At 44.7% G+C, this 20033-nt stretch overlaps 2 protein-coding genes across 2 annotated transcripts in view; one reads left to right on the top strand and one right to left on the bottom strand.

The window, feature by feature from the left end:
* The window catches only part of RNF207 (ring finger protein 207), a 39019-nt gene extending 31186 nt beyond the window's left edge, over window positions 1-7833 (bottom strand). Inside the window, exons 1-3 of the mRNA XM_077837496.1 lie at window positions 7747-7833; window positions 3429-6388; window positions 1045-1235 (exon numbers count right to left, since the gene is read on the bottom strand). Of these exons, the coding sequence (XP_077693622.1) occupies window positions 1045-1235 (191 nt within the window). The 5' untranslated portion in view covers window positions 3429-6388; window positions 7747-7833. The remainder of the gene's footprint in view (window positions 1-1044; window positions 1236-3428; window positions 6389-7746) is intronic.
* Window positions 7834-7941: 108 nt separating this feature from the next.
* Window positions 7942-20020, top strand: RPL22 (ribosomal protein L22). The gene is made up of 4 exons (XM_077837284.1): window positions 7942-8052; window positions 8709-8813; window positions 13488-13612; window positions 19807-20020. The coding sequence occupies exons 1-4, from the start codon at window positions 7993-7995 to the stop codon at window positions 19949-19951; spliced, it is 435 nt and encodes a 144-aa protein (XP_077693410.1). The 5' UTR covers window positions 7942-7992; the 3' UTR covers window positions 19952-20020.
* The last annotated feature ends 13 nt before the right edge of the window (window positions 20021-20033 follow it).

Raw genomic sequence — 20033 nt, 5'->3', positions numbered from 1 at the left:
TGAAGAGCCTAAAGGGGCAAGTGCCAAACACAAAGACTGCAAACGCTGGTCCTGTGCTTGAGGAAGTCTCTTGAGGAAGAGTAGAGATGCTCCTGTGTTACACCCTGCATCTGTTATGAACTAATGACCTTAATCCAAGGCCCACTGAAGTCCATGGAAGGCTCCGCTTGGCCTCCATTGTCTTTGGATCAGACTCTAACAGCCTATCATCATAGAGGCAGTCTAGGCACAACTTAGCACCAAAATAACGACATCGGTTTAATTCTTGTTATATCAGTGCAAGCTTGTGTGTGGCCACTCTTCTTGTGGAGTATGAGTGTCTCTATTCAGCACAGGTTGTCAGTAAAGAATCAGTTTAAATTAAATCTAAATAAGACACTTTCATTCCACAACCAGTGTCTACACGCAGGCTGGCACTGAAATAACAGAAGGTGTGAATGAAAACCAGTTAGGCTATTTCAGTGCTGGTTCATGTGTAGCCCAGCCCCCATCCTTATCCAAGCTATCACAAAAGGCATTAGGTGGAGGTCTGGCCCAACTCTCAGTGACGTTAACGGAATGACTCCCATTCACCCTTGGAGAGTCACGTTCAAGGGGAACTGCCACACATTCAAATATATAAAGCTTAGAACCCTCTTCATGTCAGATATGTTCCCTGCTCCCGTGCCAGGTTTTGAGCACAAAACCAATGTACATAAGCTAATTTCAATAACATATCTCAACAGAGCACCGAGCAGGCCTTCAGCCCAAGGAGCATAAGAGAAGAAATGCGACTGTTTCTCCTTGGGCCTCAATTTCAGACTTAGCTGCCTAATGCTGCACATGGCTAGCTGCATTGGGCTTTTGCTGATGGGCAGAGCTGGACCCTCTAACTCAGACATCCACGTGTGAAATGCGTGTTTGGTATGTTTGTCAGCATGCTCGACACCTGTGTGTCTGTGGGGCTATTGCAGAGCACGGGCACCTGGCCAGGCCTGGGATAGCTTTCACTGGTAAGTCACCATCTTTCTGTGTTATGGGTGGGCACTGCTTTGAAGTTCTTACCCACAGAGAGGGCAGGTGAGGCGGCTGTCTATTGCCCGGCCTCGCAGGCAGCTGGCACAGAAGTTGTGGTAACAGTCCAGGAGGCAGGGATGCTCATACTGCTCATGGCACAGGAAACATACCAGGGGGTGGCAGTTGGCATTATCCAGGTTGCAGAGGTTTTCCAAAGGCGAGAAAATCCCACCGGACATCTGGAGGAAAACGACACAAGTAGGCAGAGGGATTCAACATCTAATTCAGGATATGGTGCATGTGGCACAGTTACTCAGGTGAGTCACAACAGAGGAGCCTGACCTTGGAGGGTGCCACATGCTAGACAGATCAAGAATCTGCCGGTCATTGATAGCATATGAGGGACAGGGCAGCTACATGATCTGATGGCCACCGATTGCATGTAAAGGGTAGGACAGCTGCAGGAAGAAGTGTCAGGGACGACGTGGTGGTCACAGATGTAATTTGGCCACAGCTCTGTTTTTGCTGGTGTAAAGGACAGTTCTGGTCACTTGACCCAACTTGCTCCTCTCTCATTGGGCCTAGGACTGGGGTGACCTGATCACATGCATTTGGGCAGGGCTGTGCCGCCTGACTGCAAGCAACTGATTAATTCGCCATGAAGTTAGAACTGGCAAGACTGCCAGATAGTGCCCCTGCCCCCAAGATCTCTCAAATGCACCCTGCTGGATGGTGCAGCAGTTCCAGGGGGAGCTATGTCCAGCCTTCTGCAGGTGAAAGGATGTGCTGGCCCAGCTTAGGGCCTCTGAGAAAGGAAAAAAGAGGGGGAGACTGGTTCCTCCCAGGAAACAATACCATCCGAGTAAAATCTCTAATATTGCCTACCATCAATTCCAATGTATCTTCTCTGCTTCTCATACCCCTTCCCCGCCCATCTCCCTACCTTTTCTCCCATATTTAGCTCTGCATTTTCTTTCACACTGCTTTTGTGCCTGAAACAGTCTTCCACTTTCCATGCACCAAGTACTCTCCCTCTCTGTCCCCAGATTCCTCCTTCCAGTCCTCACTTCCCAAAACCGCCCTGCTATCTCCTTCTGCCTCCTCACATTCTAGCTGTTGTCCTGTGAATCACGTCTCTCTGAGAGCCCACTGTAAGCTCTCGGAGGCAGAGACCCGGTCCTTCTACTGTGTATATTTGTAAAGTCTAGTGCTCTCACTCTTTATTGTTTAAAGAGTCCTGCACTATTATTGCAGGGCACAGTTGCGATAGCAGTGAGCTATTGCTGAATGCCACCACTTCCTTGAGCATTTAGGAGTTAAACTACATTGTGATCAGAAATAGCGCACAGAGTCAAAGAATAGGTGGCACATTTGACTCATAGGACTGACTTCATGCCAAGCTGTCCGCAGCGCAATGAGCACACAGCGTGCTTTGTAAGAACAAATGGAAATTATTAACATTGTGTCTCAATAACAATATTAAAGTTCAGAGTCAGAAACCACGGAAAGTCTGAAAATCATTTCTGAATTGTCCCCATTTCAGGGGTTCCAGAAGGTGTAACAGGAGTCAGGGGGAATTTTTAGATTTTTTTTTTTAATATAAGAGTTGTGTTGGAAGGGAAACCTGCACATTTACAAGATCTAGTAAAGAGCAGTAATAAATAAACTAACAGTCTGTCTGGGCTTTGCATATTACACAACAAACAGCCAGAGAGTAAAAATGACACAGCCTATGTTCTTTGGTGCTCACAAAACAAACTGTGTATAAAGTGGGGGGATGGAAGGTTTCTAAACCTGCCTGTTTTCTTATACCACTCTAATCTGAGTGATATTTTATTAAAAAAACACTGTACTGTCCAGAACAGAGCAAAGTGGTGCGGGTATAAGAGGAAAAATGCAACTTTTCAAACAATCAGCTGTGGTTTAAATTCTTTACTCCGTACAGCGTGTGACCACATTCAAGAAGAGCACTGTTTGCGGTTAATTCATTTTGCTATTATGCTATGCTAATGAAAACACTTCAGTAAAAATATGAGAAACAAGACGGCATTCTCTTTAACCTGTTGATCAAATCCAGCTATTTTCAGTTTGTCAATTTCATGGTGATGCCATTCAAATACATTCTTTTGAAATAGACCAGCAATTATCTATTAAGTCCTTATATGAGCAAGCCTCAGCCAGAAAAGTACAAGTTCTGAAAGTTATTATAGAGCTCAGAAATCAAAACAGTGTTTCAGATGTGGATACATATATGTGTGTTAACAAGGTGGGCTGTGCCTCTCTGGGGTCTGCCAGTACCTCTAGTTTCAATAAGTGAAGTGACTTTGTAAGCAAATGCTACCTTTGCATTTTAAGGAAATGCAAACGGTATATCTTTTTGTTGTGGTCACTTTATTGTAGTTAGACACAGCGGCAATATCAAAGTTTCTTACCTTTTCTTCCAAAGTTTCCAACGTTGTATCCGCTTTGTCCTGTTAGTAGATAAAATTTCAGTCCCCTTGCTCTGCCTGTCTCCTGCTTTTCATGCGTTTGAAACTGGAATGACAGAAATGCCGAGGCTTTCAGCACAGCCAGAATATTATGAGTGACGTGAACACAGTAGCCAGGGCAACATTGCCAATAAGGAAGAGCTGCTGGGTTCAGAATACATTGTTTCTGCAGGCATAACAGAGAGCACAATGAAATGTTGTTCTAAAAAACTGAAGTCTCTCATTTGCTGATGTGCTCTACGCAGCCTGGTGTGAAGGGGACTGTCTGATATGCTCACGTTCTCCCTCAGGGGCTAAAATGCATAACAGAGGGGTTAGGATTTGCTAAGCCTAAGTAAAAGGGGAAAAAATCAATGCATTTAATTCACTGTCGACTCTTCCAGAGGGGAAAGGAGGAATCTCCTACCTGTGGCAGGCAGTTTTCTCCAGACTGAGTTATCTCTATGTTGTATGCAATTCTTAGGGAAAGGCACCTCTAAAAGTTGCCTAGGGTGTAAATTTAAACCCAAACAGCCATGTGAATGCATGATTAATGTTTCCTTTATACCCCTGTCCTGTCCCTCTTGCTCCTTCCATCTCATCAACAAGCTTCAAGGTTCACCCAAGGTCAGATCTAGTGGACAATCCATGTGATGGAAAAAGACCAGCCTCTCCTTGCAAGGGATCAGCCCTCCCCATTTTTCTCAGTCTTTTGGGATTATGAAGCCCAGTGGCATATTGAAAGTGACAGAGCAGCATAACTCAGCAGGTCATTTTCTAGTCACACACAGTAACACACTTCATGCTTGAGGGGTTTGCACAGACATTGTCCCAGCGACGGCTCTACAATAAGTGAGGTGAGGTCAGGATCCCGTTCACATGTTAACGCTTTGCAGAAGATCCCATTGCTCAATTGTCTATCAGTCTGAGCTTCCTGCAGGCCCCCTGAGCTGTGTGTGCTCAACAGGGTTTCAGAGGCAGTGTAAAACTCAGGGCCCTAATGCCTTCAGTGCTGCAGTGAATTGCATTAGAATTCCTCAGAAGCAAGTATGTTTCCATCCAAAAGCCATACCTAAAACACAGGGCCGCCTCTGATACCCCTGTTCCCCAGGTTTACTCAGCTGATCTCAAATTCCTCCAAACATTCAACTGAATCAGTTTTTCTTCACTTTCTCTCCTGAGACCTGTCCAGTTACTGGTGCACAATGGCTATGAGGATTCAACCCCAGAGGCAGCTGCATCCCAGGGGTGAGGGAAACTATCCTTATTCATATACCACGTCAGCAGAGTGCTGACGGATGCTTGTGAGCTCTGGTGCTATGGAGACGTAAGGAGTCATTGCCACCATTAATGAGAATAGTAACAAATATGCAATACTCATTTGGAAGCTGAGAGGAGTCTTCAAATTAAAAACTCTTCTGTTTCAATTAGCAAGTGGAGAATGGCTGGTTCAGGTAATTAGGAATGGAAGCTAGACCAATGGTGATGCATTCATATCCAGTCCAAGCTGATATTGACCAAATAGCTGATAGCCAGTTGGTAGCTGGTGAGTTTCAGCCAATTTCCTGGGGGAAAACTGTCCACCTCACCTACTGCACTGTAATTGTCTCTTGTCAACAATTCTGATCGGAGGCCCAGCGTCTCCTGGTGCCTCTCCAACTAAGGCTTGGGCGGTAAGATGCATTGGCAAGAGGCAGCTTGGCGGAAGCTTGCACTACTGCTGTCTGTGCTCTGTAGCTAGCTTGGCAAATTCTGTCTTCCGAGCTGTCAGGCTGGTGCTTTGTGTGGGTTTAAAATAGGGCAAGTGTGAGGAGAATTTAACCAGCCCCACATCCCCACCTTGAAGCAGATGTGCCAAGGGGTAACTCTTCTCGTCTGCCCACTAGTGCTTCCTATTGTGGAACACTTGTTGCTGGCAATGCCACCTTTCATAACTGCTTGCTCTCTCCTTCTGTAGGTTCCTGTTGGAGCAGCACCACCTCGTGGCTTTTGTGAAATGGTGCACAGGATCTGGATGCCACGGTGTGTTCATTTACAACCATGCTTTTGTGATGTTTGCCTTTCTAATTCCATGTTGTTTATTACCTCAGAGATCACTCCATGCCCCCACCCTTTTAAAGACCGCACCTTTAGAGTAGGGATTTTCCCACGGCAGAATCAGGGCAGTGGAGTTTCTGTGTTTTGAAGAGATAAAAGGGAGGTCAGGTTCTGATCAATCCAGAGCTTTTCTTCAGAGTGTTGTTATACATTTTGTATTGTGGTAGTCCTGAGAGTCCCAGCAAAGGATCCATAAGAACATAACGGCCAGACTGGGTCAGACCAAAGGTCCATCTAGCCCAGTATCCTGCCTTCCGACAGTGGTCAATGCCAGGTGCCCCAGAGGGAACGAACAGAACAGGGACTCATCAAGTGATCCATCCCCTGTCGGCCACTCCCAGCTTCTGGCAAACAGTGGCTAGGGACCCCATTGCTCTCCATCCTGGTTAACAGCCATTGGTGGACCCATCCTCCATGAACTTATCTAGTTCTTTTTTTGAACCCTGTTATAGTCTTGGCCTTCACAACATCCTCTGGCAAAAAGTTCCACAGGTTGACTGTGCGTTGTGTGAAAAAATACATCCAGTTGTTTTAAACCTGCTGCCTATTAATTTCATTTGGTGACCCCTAGTTCTTGGGTTATGAAAAGGAGTAAATAACACTTCCTTATTTACTTTCTCCAGGATCAGGGCCTTGTTGAGCTATGCACTCCACACACATATGAATTGAGGGTAGAGGTTTTGGCTCCAGTGCCCAGGCAAAATTCCTGTCTTAGACCACTGTGCAGTGTCACTGTGAGCTGTTAAACAGTTGCCACGTTCCACCCCAGAGCAGGCTGCATTTCATCACAGGAGGAAGTGATTTGTATGTGCACGCTATGATGAGATCTGAAATCACGGGGAAGAAAGGTGGCTTTTATTATTATTATTATTAACAAAAGCTGCTGTGAAGTGAGTCCCACATGAGAGTCCTGCCTTGGGGCCCGCAGGGCTGAGGGGACAGGAAGCTGTACGCACTACAGCTTCTCTGGTTTGATTCCCCTCTCTACTGTGCGCCCCTCGCTACTGCCTGTCCCTGGGAACGGTGCCACCGCCTCCTCTCCCCACCAAGGGAAAGCTCGGCAGTGACACAGATCTCAGTGCCCCCAGGGTCAAAGCCTCCCCTCCTCTCATTCCTGCTCCTTCCCCATGGCATGGACACCCCCCACATCACCTCTGCCCAGCCAGGCCCCTGCTCCCTTCCCAGATCCCCCCCTCAGCCAGGCCCCTGCTCCCTTCCCAGATCCCCCCCAGCCAGGCCCCTGCTCCCTTCCCAGATCCCCCCCTCCCCCAGCCAGAGCCCTGCTTCCTTCCTCGACACTCCCCCCCCCGCCAGGCCCCTGCTCCCTTCCTCGATGCCCCCCACAGCCAGGCCCCTGCTCCCTTCCTCGATGCCCCCCCCCAGCCAGGCCCCTGCTCCCTTCCCAGATCCCCCCCCAGCCAGGGCCCTGCTTCCTTCCTCGACACCCCCCCCCCGCCAGGCCCCTGCTCCCTTCCTCGATGCCCCCCCAGCCAGGCCCCTGATCCCTTCCTCGATGCCCCCCCCCAGCCAGGCCCCTGCTCCCTTCCCAGATCCCGCCCCCAGCCAGGGCCCTGCTTCCTTCCTCGACACCCCCCCCCCCCCGCCAGGCCCCTGCTCCCTTCCTCGATGCCCCCCCAGCCAGGCCCCTGCTCCCTTCCTCGATGCCCCCCCCCAGCCAGGCCCCTGCTCCCTTCCCAGATCCCGCCCCCAGCCAGGGCCCTGCTTCCTTCCTCGACACCCCCCCCCCCCGCCAGGCCCCTGCTCCCTTCCTCGATGCCCCCCCAGCCAGGCCCCTGCTCCCTTCCTCGATGCCCCCCCCAGCCAGGCCCCTGCTCCCTTCCCAGATCCCCCCCCAGCCAGGGCCCTGCTCCCTTCCTCGATGCCCCCCCCAGCCAGGCCCCTGCTCCCTTCCCAGACCCCCCCCCCAGCCAGGCCCCTGCTTCCTTCCCAGATCCACCCCCTCAGCCAGGCCCCTGCTCCCTTCCTCGACGCCCCCCGCCCCCTTCCCAGATCCCCCCCTCCCACACCAGGCCCCTGCTCCCCTCCCAGATCCACCCCCTCAGCCAGGCCCCTGCTCCCTTCCCAGACCCCCCCAGCCCTTGCTCCCCCCCAGATCTCCCCCGGCCCTTGCTCCCCCCCGATCCATCCCCCCTGCCAGGCCCCGCCCCCTGCCCAGATCCCCCACCGCCTGAGAGGCAGGGGACGGGTCCGGATCCCAGTCCCTGCACAGGTAGCGCTAATCGATCCCAGAGATGCAGATGGCTAAGGGGTGGCGGCCGGGGGAAATCTATTCGCTCAGTGCTTGGCTGGCATGGCCTGCGCTCTGCGTGCTTCGGGGGTGGGGTGGGCGGGTGGCACATGCGCGTTTGCGCGAGACGCACGCGGGGGTGTAGTCGGCACATGCGCCAGATGCACACGGGTGATTTGGCGCATGCGCGTCGCGCCGCCCTCCCTTTCTGCTCCTCTCGTTGCAGCCGCCATGGCGCCTGTGGTGAGTGTCCAGCCACGCCGGGCCCGGGCCGGCCTCCCCGCGGGCTCCGAGCCCCGGCCCGACCCCCGTCGGGCTCCGGCCCTGGCCGCTCGGCTCCCCTGGCGCGGGGGTGGCCGGGGGGGCGGCCGGGCGCGCGCTGCGGGGCGGGTGCCGGGGGAGGCCGCGAGCCCTCCTGCTCCCGCCGTCGCTTCCTGAGGGCGCCGGGGGCCTCGCCCGCCGCGCCGGGGGCCTCTTTCCCGCTGCGGCCTGGCCGGCCTTGGAGCCCCCCGCTTCCCGGCGCCTCCTGTGGCGCCGCCCCCTCCCCCGGGGTCTGGGCGCTGCAGGCCAGGAGCTCCCTGGCGGCCCCCGCCTCGCGGCCGCACGGAGCCGCCGGTCTGGCTCCCGAGGCTGCGGGGCTTGGGGTAGCCGTCAGAGCCGGGCGCCGCGCGGTCCTGTCCCCCTCCCCTGGCTGCGTGGCCCTGAGAAATCTGGTCGGGGACACGGCGCGTCCTGTCCGGGGGTGCCAATGGCTCCAGGGCCTGGCAGCGCGGCGAACGAGCTCTGCCCTTCTGTCGCACTCCCTGCTGTTAAGACAGGCCCCTGCAGCTCGTGCCCAAGCCTAAGGTTCATCTTAGCATGCGTCACCTGTGTCACTTCATTTCTTTCTGACTTCACAGAAGAAGCCTGCGACGAAAGGTGGCAAAAAAAAGAAGCAGGTCCTAAAATTTACTCTGGACTGCACCCATCCCGTCGAAGATGGAATCATGGACGCAGCCAACTTCGTAAGTTTTAAATGCTCTACCATCAGTGTGTCTTTAACTGTAATGGCGTTTGCCGCTAGGGGGTCCAGCAAAGGAATCATTTGGTAGCTAAATGAAATGATTATGAAAATATATTTATTATAGCAAAAATCCACTGACTTGTTCTTCCCTTCCATGCATCACTCTCTAGCATTCTCTCATATCCCCAAAGGTGTACATTAGTGTTGTTGGCCTGCTTGGTCATAGCCACTGCTAACTATAAACCTCTATTTCCTGAGCCTGTTTCCTATGCTGTTGGGAACTTTCCTTCTCTCTTTCCAGTTGTCTCCTCCCCCTTAAGCTGCAGTTAGTGGCAACAGTATCACCACCTTTAAAGCCTTACCTATGCTAGGTTTGGCAAAAAGTTTCTTGCAATGCAGTGCTGTGGTGGGAAACCTTGTGTTGCGAAGGCTCCTGTACAGATCTGCTTTGAGCAGGGTTTCATTGTATGGCATTCAAAGGCAGGTGGCTATAGAAGCTGATCTACAGCAGGGTTCCTACTGTGATTATTACTAATAGAGAAGCAATGTTGGGATTTATCTAAAAATCTTACTGTAAATGAGATGTTGTTAAAAGGGTGGGCACTGGTTAGTGCTTGGCATTGAGAATTGGTAAATTTTGATTTCACTCACCTTGGGCTGGCAGCCAAGTGGAACTTTGCAAAGTTAATGCATGATTCTCATGAAAGGAACCATATTTGCTTCTAGCACCTTTCAGACCCTGGCTGCTCTTCTGGAATAGTAAGGCAAACCCTTTCCATGCTGGCTTTAAATCACACTAATTGTATGTTCCCTGGGTAGCATAGTCCAAGCCTGAGTGTATAACAAAACCTTTTGTTAGACTAGTGTTTTACGGCAAAACTTTTAGAAGTTCCATAGGCATTTAGATTGTCTCTTAGGCTTTGTTTTATCTGAAAAATTGTCACGTTTCCCCTAGGGTAGAACAGGGCCAGCTAAATCAAGCTACAAGGTGTTGCTCTACATATACACTAGGGTGAAAAGGTTGAGCTTCATTTATGCTTAGCTAATACATGCTGTCTTAGATTGATCTACATTTGACCATTTTATTTAGTCAAGATGAAGTCTAATACTCTGTCTATATTAGCAGTCCTGTCACATTTGACATTGGAAGCCATATACACACATTTTGCTCAGCCTTGACTGAAGGGAAACTATTAGTATTTTGCTGGTGTGGTCATGGCCGAACAATAACTGATGCATGAAGTGTGAGACTCCAGTTAAATATGGCAGGATTTCTTGTGATTCTACATGTAGGGTTCATATTTGTTCCAGTTTGCACCTGCTGTAATAACTTAAGTCAGTGATGATAGATGAGGACATGAATGATGTGAAGTCAGTGCAGAATTTGACCTTAAGTGAGAAGACCATTGTGGTGACAAGAAAAGGAGTATTTGTGCACCTTAGAGACCAACAAATTTATTTGAGCATAAGCTTTCGTGAGCTACAGCTCGCTTCATCGGATGCATTCAGTGGACCGTGTGGCACAAGCTGTCAGCATAGTCTGTGAGGTATGTAGATTGTAATAGATTTTTTACCTTCAGTCCTTTTGGTATGATGTCCATCTGTTTGCATTTGAAAAGGAAGATGTCTGTCTGTATCTGTACAAGTTTTTTCATGAAGTTGATAGATTTCCACTCCATACGGCCAAATTCAGTGCCTTGCATAATGACAGGTTTCAGAGTAGTAGTAGCTACTGCTGAATGCATCCAATGAAGTGAGCTGTAGCTCACGAAAGCTTATGCTCAAATAAATTTGTTGGTCTCTAAGGTGCCACAAGTACTCCTTTTCTTTTTGTGAATACAGACTAACACAGCTGCTATTCTGAAAATTGTGGTGACATTAATAGCATAAATTGTCTGTCTGGTTCTCTTGAAGTGCTTTACTGTGTCCACCCAACAGGCAAGTCCATGCATAGCACAAAGTACACCTTTGGTTGTACTGTGTTTTCTGGGGCATGTGACTCGCTTATCCCATAATGCTGGTAACAAGGGCTTTAGGCTTACTTCCAGATGTGAAGCAAACATTGTGTAATGAAATTAGGACAACTGAACCTTTGTGCAGCTGGGAGGACAGTGCTTTGGAGGCTTCAGGTGGTCAGGACTAAAGACTCTCTCCCAGGTATTACAACCAACCATTGCAACCTTCTGTAAAAAGCATAGGTTCTATGCTGAAGTTGAAAGTTTGGGCTGTTCGTTGCACTAGTTTTGCCTAATGTAAGTTTGTAGAATAGTTTTAGCACTGTTGGGTTGCTATATGTAGCCAGGGAAAGCATGTTCAAACAGTGCTAGCGTCCTTCTGGGATAAAAAAAACAAGTTTTAAAGTGGATTTACTTAACATAAATTCTCTGTTGTGTTGATCGGGATCTCTCTTGGATAGCTGTTCTGCACTGCAAATTTAAATCAACCTAAGACTATGTCTACACTAAAGCTTATGTTGGCAGAACTTATATTGCTCAAACAAACCTCCCCCCAAGCGACATAAATTACACCGATATAGCGCTGTCCACACTGGCGCTTATGTCATTGGGAGCACTTCTCCCATTGACATAGCTTCTGCCACACGTTGAGATGGTTTTATTATACTGACAGGAGAGCTCTTTCCCGTCGGCATAGTGTCTTCACCAGAGGTGCTGCAGTGGTGGTACTGCAGACCTGTATGTGTAGACATGCCCTGTGTTATGTCGATGTACAGCCATCGCAGTAATTGAATTGGGTTTACACGTTTATGCTATGCCCCTTGTGTCGGTGGTGCACGTCCTCACCAGGAGCACTTGCACCAATTTAACTGCCAGCCTGGGGCATTGCGGGACAATTTCTGAAAGGCAGCAACAGTTGTTGTAAGCAACGCAGTGTCTACACCAGCGGTTCTCAACCTGTGGCCCAGTCAGCACACAGTTGCGGACCATGTGATATCCTCAGGGCCATACAGGTAGTATTGGATGCGGCCCACAATGGTAAATAGGTTGAGAACCACTGGTCTACGCCGACACGACTTAAGCACTATACCTCTTGCGGAGATGGAGTTATTAAGTTAGTGTTGTGGCAAGTTACATTGCTGGGAGCTACATTTTAGTGTACATGCTTACAGAGTTAGGTTGATGTAAACTGCCTTACGTCGACTTAACTCTGTAGTGTAGACCAGGCCTAACTCTTTACAACAGACGTTTCTGGCTACTGAGTTATGTTGTGGCTTTTCAGGTGTGTGGAGGGCAGTTTCTAGTATTGTGTTGGAATATTCTTGAACTGAATTGTCTACTTTCTTTGAATTACCTTCATATAAATAACTGTGAAATGTCCTGTATTCTGTGGGCTCGCTACAAATGCAGTCATTAATCCTAAACCAACAAGTGGCTTTAGAAACTAGGCCATATAGTTCTGACTTTGATCAACTATATTTTCTATTGGTTTGCTAATTTAATGCCTGCTGATCAGGATCATTGTGGGAAATACTAGAATTGTTTGTAACACTGACATTTCTTGGAAGTACTGAGAACTTTTTCAACAGCCCTGTATTTTTTTTTATAAAATGTAGTTCTGAATGTGTAAATATTTTTTATTCATGGTGTATCGTCCAATGATTACTATGTAACTTTATTTAAGACTTCGAGTTTAAACACTTTTTTATACTATACCCATTTCATAGATCAAAAATAAAATGATACGAGGTGATGGAGGTGATTGGGTGGAACAGTGCCGTTCGATTGCAGCTCAGTGCCTTTTTAATTTATTGAAGTCCTTATCAGAAACGTAGGTGTCTGTTGTTGATTCAGCGAGCTGAGCTGATCATCCCATTAGGATTATAATAGAATACTGAAGGTCATCAGACTTCAGATTTTTTATAACTTTGACATCCTGGTAAAATACTAGAATTTCAAATTTATAACTTAGACACCTTCTAGTTTCTTTGTGATCACTATTTTGTTATTGGTTGTGGAGCCTCCAACTGGATATACTTTGCAGAGAAGATGGCCACTGCTATATTTTCTTTGATGGCTGCATAGTGGCTTATGGGATTTCAAAGGGAAATGGGCTAGCTGAAATGTGTATGAGACACTTTGGTAGGATTCTTATATCACTACAATCTTTTAGAATCCTTTTTGTATGCTCTTTATCACTAAATGTGAGATGTGAAATTAGGAAAGTAAGTTTTATAAAGGTGGCCATTAAGTTTCCTCTTTATTGTGGTTTAAACCTTTGTAGGAACTTGAATCCTTATAACCTTATTTTTGTCAGATATCCAGAAAGATGAATACCTAAGACTGGTGAATATGTCCAAGCATCAAAGGCCTGATGGGTGTTGCTCACTGTAACCGTGATTCTGCAATGATTTGTGCATATGCTTAATATTAGGTACCTGGGTAGTCCCATTTAGGCCTGCAGGACTAATCATATTAATCTTTGTAGGATTCGGGCCTAAGTCTTTGGGAGGAATATAGTAATCATTTGCTTTCAATGTTTGATGTGTGAGGAAGTCACTTTAAAACTTGTCTGGCTTTTGGTTAAAGTAAATTGGGGGAAAATGCTCTTCAATCTTATGTTCTGGATGCTAGGAAGTTAGTGGAGACATTTTGCCATTCGAGGCAGAGAGACTTTATGGCTATAACTCTGACTAACAAATCTTACCCTTATTTTGCAGGAGCAGTTCTTGCAGGAACGAATCAAAGTGAATGGAAAAGCTGGTAATCTGGGTGGAGGTGTGGTGACCATTGAGAGAAGCAAGAGCAAAATTACTGTAACTTCAGAGGTGCCATTTTCCAAGAGGTAAGGGAGAGGAGGCAGTGTAAATTTATTGGAATAATGTAAAGGGAATGTCTAGCTAAAGGGGTTAAGGAGTGGGATACAAAGCTTTTCTCTCTGGAAGGCTAGTTCCAATCAATTTCAGGTTGGTAATGACAACAGCCATCAGATTTCAGTGGTATTTATGATGTCACAGTCCAGATTCTAATGTACTGATGTTGGTACAACAAACATCAGTCACCATTGATGCTGTTTGGCCCCCTTTTGGCAGTCTCAGCTAAGGGTCTGTGGAGTTTGAACTTCCTGCCCTCTAGGTCAGCCTTGACTTGTGTTAGCGAAGAGGGTAGTGAGAAGGTATTTGTGGCTGCTGTCTATGCTATACCTATTCTGTGGATAAGTGAATAGGCTTCAGTAGATTAGAGGATCTACTACTAGCAGCAGATATCTCCAATGGATACTACATTGAAAAGGCTCTGAGTTACTACAGAGAATTCTTTCCCAGGTGTCTGGCTGCTGGGTCTTGCCCATACGCTCAGGGTCTAACTGATAGCCATATTTGGGGTCAGGAAGGAATTTTCCCTCAGGTCACATTGGCAGAGACCCTGGTGGTTTTTTGCCTTTTTCTGCAGCATGGGGCACAGGTCACTTGCAGGTTTAAACTAGTGTAATTGGTGGATTCCCTGTAACTTTAAATCTTTAAATTATGATGTGAGGACTTCAGTAACTCAGCCAGAGGTTAGGGGTCTATTACAGAAGTGGATGGATGATGTTCTGTGGCCTGCAATGTGGAGGAGGTCAGATGAGATGATCATGATGGTCCCTTCTGACTCCCTATGAGGACTTCACAGTTCACGATTGTTGTTCTGTACCTTTTGCTAAATTTACTGTAGGAAGACCATGGTTTGGTCTTTTAGAGTGACAATTTAAAAGACACCGATGATGACAATTTGAACAGTTATTCCACTAGGAGAGTTCTCTCTCACTTTGTTTAGAACTCGAGTGTGTCACCAAGAGGCAGGTCACTTTCCTAATTGACAAGCATGACATTCATAACACTTCTTTCCTAATGCTTTCTTTTTTATGCCTAACTCTGATCCTCTGGGTCCTCAGAATCTCTGCCATTAAATATTAATGCATTAGACAATCTTACGTCTCATTACTACAAGTTGAAAACAAGTCAAGACAGGTCTGTCTTGGAGAGGATTTGGGAAATGGCTTTCAGCTCCACTGGTGAACTGCACATGTGGTTATGCATAGTGACTGTATTTCTGTTCCTAAACAAAAACCTTCGTTAGAGTTTTACAGTGGAAGATATTTCAGTGATGTGCAGCTGACGCCTAACAAAAAACCTTTTTTATACAACAGTTCTACAACCTCCTAAAATATCTCAAAATAAGGCTAGAAATTAAAACAATCCAGATGATTCCCACTACTATATAATCTTCCATTTCCTGGTCATCCTACCGGACTTCAGCCTCCCACCCCACCTTTATACTGTCCCCTAAAAATTATTTTAAAAAAAAGCAGGTAAAGGTCAAAAATTACTGGGAGACATACATTTTAATTATTCAGTGGAACTATTTCTTTTTTATTTAGGAAGTTAACAGGTTTATAAATCTTTGCCATGTAATATCAGAGACAAAACAATAATTACATTATGCAGCAATGCAATCAGTTATCTCTATTTAACATGGAGATACCATTTTACAAAGTGAGCATTGTTACGCTTCCCACAACATGTTTTTGGTAATTTTATTAAATTGATTGAAACCTCTGATTGCATATATAACAAAGCAGGCATGTCTAAAAATACGCTGACTGGAACCATTCTAATATGCTCCTCTTCTGTCTCCTCAAATCCTGCATCAGTTACCATCCTTCTAGAATGTAACAGCAGCATTCCTGGAAGCAAGGAACTAACATCAGGACCCAGCTGAACTTGGTTCCATTTAGTTGCTTGGATGTACAATCTTGTTTTGACTTGTAAATTGTATAAAATAAGTGAGGTTAAAAGTAGGACATACCTTTCAAATGATTTTCTGGCCATAACCACATTTGAAAAGGATACAGTAGAAATTCACAAACAACCTGAATCACTGAACAGCTTTAATCGTCAGATCTAGATTAAGCATGTGAGTGTTTTGACAGTGTTAAATTTCTGCTGGATTATGCAGAAACAGACATGGTAGCTTTCAAAAATGCTAGTAACCAATATATCGGAGCAGTAGTATTTACATTTCTACAGGGCCTTTCATCCCAATGGAGCGGAAAGTGCTTAATTGTCCATACAGACCAACTGAAATACAACCACATTTGGAGTGGGGTGTGGTAACTAGGTGGAGCACAGCACGCTGCATGCCAGAGCAGCAAGGACCAAAGCATCAGTAGGATTAAAAAAGGTTAATACACAAACCATCCACTACAGAGGGTATATAATAACTTAAATACATGCAACATAAAATCTACTAATTTAAAATTTTCAACAACTGGTAACAGAAAGGAGGATACTGTTGATACACAGCAAATGATCAAAGTGCATTTAAAGGTCACTTTTGCATGGAATTTTATTAAAAATTGGACCTATGCACCCTTTTTGCTTGTTTCTTCTTTTGCTTTTATTTTAGCCATAGAAATATCAATTATCTGAATTCTGGCCTTCCCAGTTCGTTCTGGAGGGTCTATCAGATAACTCAATACAATGAGTAACATCTTTGTTCTGTTGAAGTCAGTAGGAGTTTTACCATTCTCATCAGCGGAGCTAAGATTGCACTTAATACAAACTTAAGTGCCAGTAGGTAGAAATATATATGACAAGTTATTACTTTCCTGTTTAGAGTATTTAGTTCAGTCTGTCCCTATGAATTAGGTGGCCCATTGCCATGTCAAGGCTGGTCGGCTACCTCTTCATTTTGATAAGTAAACTATTTTTCAGAGAGGTTGTTTATGACCAATTTAAGTTCTTGACACTTAAAACAATTTGCAAATGTTTGAAGTAAAATCCTTTGGTACATGGTAGGACATAAGAGTTACAAGAAATATTTGGTGGATACATTTCTGTTGGTAACCTGCTATAATTTAATTGCTGGGTTATGCCTTTTACTGACATAATAGGCTAGCTTTGGAAATCTCAGCAATCCTCCATTTAACATAAAATGCAAATACTCTGCCCAGTTGACAGCCATTTCACACCTTAAGAGTGACACCTTTCGGCTTCTCAGTGATGCCTTGAGAGGGTCTGAAAGGTGTCTTAAAGGTGTTTTTTTTTCTGCTTTCTTTTTACATTAGAAGTTCAAGTCTTGTCTGCCTTGGAAGCTTTTCTGAAACCTGGAGAACCAATGAAGTCTTGATATCAGATAACTCCAGACAGTGAAAGTTGAACAATTGAAGAACTGATTTTTAGTTACTATTTTAAGTCTCTTTTTAATGCCTGGTTAACATGAGTGAATAACATTTTGGTGAAAGGAAGCATTTGTTCCAGGTTCACCTTGCTCACCCTTTCAGTTAGTTGAGTAGGTGTGCATTATATACATAAAAAGAAAAGGAGTACTTGTGGCACCTTAGAGACTAACCAATTTATTTGAGCATAAGCTTTCGTGAGCTACAGCTTTATTTATTTGAGCTTATGCTCAAATAAATTGGTTTGTCTCTAAAGTGCCACAAGTACTCCTTTTCTTTTTGCGAATACAGACTAACACGGCTGTTACTCTGAAACCTGTCATTATATACATATTGAGTTATCTGATAGACCCTCCAGAATGAACTGGGAAGGCCAGAATTCAGATAATTGATATTTCTATGGCTAAAATAAAAGCAGAAGAAACAACAAGCAAAAAGGGTGCATAGGTCCAATTTTTAATAAAATTCCATGCAAAAGTGACCTTTAAATGCACTTTGATCACTTGCTGTGTATCAACAGTATCCTCCTTTCTGTTACCAGTTGTTGAAAATTTTAATTTAGTAGATTTTATGTTGCATGTATTTAAGTTATTATATACCCTCTGTAGTGGATGGTTTGTGTATTAACCTTTTTTAATCCTACTGATGCTTTGGTCCTTGATTTTCTCTGGTTGACACACTAGTCAGTTCATATCAGGGTACAGTAGGTACTTGTGAATTTTTAAATAGTTTTTTTAAAAAGCCTGAAGTTTAATTTATTTAGTAACATCTATGTGCAGATTTTAATTCCCTCCTAAACATGGTTTTCTTAGTATTCTCATTACTTGTGTAGGTGCTAATATTTTAAACTTCATATGAAGTCTTCAGAAACCAGTGATTAACAGATGACCAATTTACATTTATCATGATTACATTTAGTATTTGGTACTAATATTTAAATGAAGACATATGCACACTCTGAAATAGAAACTGACACCTCATTTGTTTGGGGCTAATTTTCTAAATAGCTGATTAGGCTGCTGAGAGAATTTTTTGAATATTGAAGTGGAAAATAAATTAAATGAATTCCTTCCTTTTAAAGGATAGTCTAGTAATGACACAATATTAATCATTCAAAGAAGTCTAAATTATGAAAAAACATCTTTGGGGGAAAATGTATAAACTACCAATAAATTAGAAATACATTTAAATGTCTTATCTGTTGGTCAGCAAAGTACTTAAAATCATTGACTTTTAGCAGTTAAACATCTTCCAGTGTATCTTTCATACAATAGTTGTCTCTTCGAGGCCTTACACTGAGCAGTCCCTACCTACACCATTGACCTTGTCTACTTTCTTGTTCCTTTTGTCCCCATCTGCCAACAATGCTAGCTTTGATACCCTCCTGTTTTGTCTTTTGTCATCTTTATGCCTTCTTCCATGCTCTCCCCTTGTACCTGGAACGCCCTTTCATCCTATTTGCCCAACCTCCACCCTTTTCTCAATCAGATCCTAAAGACTCATTTTTCTAGACCCACTTACAAGCTATAAATGTTTTTACTCTTCCAAAATTAGCAGGGACTAGGCTGAGGGGAAGCTTGAGACTTAGTTCCATGTTTTTATATATAAAATGTGTTCGTACACATCCCCTGATTATTTTGCACATATGTTGCCTACCTTTCGCCTACCCTTTTGTGTTGTCCTTTTAAGATTGTATGGTCTTCAAGGCAGGAGAGTCTCCTGCATGTCAGCACAGAACCTAACACGTTCTGAGCACTACTGCAATAATGACTTAGTAAAGAATTGAAAAATGTCAGTTGGTCCATTTCTCTCTGAGAGGTTTTACAGCTTCTCTGGTTAAACTTTATTTGATACCACAGAAATTTAACTTAATCTTTTTTTCTCTTGTTGTTTCTTGGTTTGGTTTTGAGAGAGGAAGAGAATGGCTAGCCTTTCTGCATTGTGTGGCATACCTCTGTTACACAAGATTGATTCTGTGATTCATAGTGTCTCATTCTCAGAATCCTCTGGTTTTAATGCATGTCATTCTGCTGTTTTTACTTCAGTGATTCCAAAGGGAGTTTTGCTAAAGTAAGGCCTATAGAAGTTGGCTCATGGTGTCTAAGCTTGGGTGGAATGGAAGGTTAAATGTGCTTTCCTTTTGTATTGAGAGAGCATTCTTTGTCTTGTAGGTGCCCTCTTCTAAAACGTGTTTTGTTTACTGGTTTGGGGCTGTGACATTGTGTAACTTGGCCATCCTCTCATAGTGAATTGCTTTACTTTCTCAGTCACTGTTGTGAGTAATACAAGTAATACAATACTTCTGCAGTAATATCATGCTTTTTGGCTTGCCTTGCAGGAATGTAATTTCTCACAAAGGTGACAGTTTTTTTTTTAAGAAAAATTGTTTTTAAAACTGCTTGTCAAAACATTAATGGAAGAGACAATTTGTCCTTTTAAGGTGAGTTAGTGGTAGGGTCCCACAGGGGAGTGTCTTCAGAAAAGACAATATTAAATGCTGCTATTAGGCAAACGTTGCAGACGTGAAAATGCAAAAACACTTTCAACCTACACATTTTCTTTGTTTCTGAAAAAGTAAAATGGCACGTTACAATCTACATCATTACAGCCAATCTTATCATCATTTTCTTATAAAGCGTGAGGAAAATGTTAAGACAAACTCCTGTTTTTTGTTATCAGAGGTGAAAATGAAAGCCACTATTAAATAATGCAAGGTAGGGAAATTCAATTAAGTAGCACACAAGATTTTAAGAGCATGTAATGTAGAACGAGTAATTTTTATAGAGTCTTCAGTTCAATTATTGGCTGCCTTCTTTCCACAGATATCTGAAGTACCTCACTAAGAAATATCTGAAGAAAAACAACTTGCGTGACTGGCTGCGTGTAGTTGCCAATAGCAAGGAAAGCTATGAATTGCGATACTTCCAGATTAACCAGGATGAAGAAGAGGAGGAAGAGGAGGATTAAATGCATGTGGATCTGGAAATATTTTGTACATTAAATTTCCTTCAATAAAATGTGGGGAAAAAATGTTAACATTTTTTGTGTT

This window comes from Eretmochelys imbricata, chromosome 18, assembly GCF_965152235.1.
Source record: "Eretmochelys imbricata isolate rEreImb1 chromosome 18, rEreImb1.hap1, whole genome shotgun sequence".
Classification (NCBI taxonomy): Eukaryota; Metazoa; Chordata; order Testudines; family Cheloniidae; genus Eretmochelys; species Eretmochelys imbricata.
The sequence above is the reverse complement of the archived record's forward strand: the minus strand, read 5'-3'. Positions and strand labels throughout refer to the sequence as shown.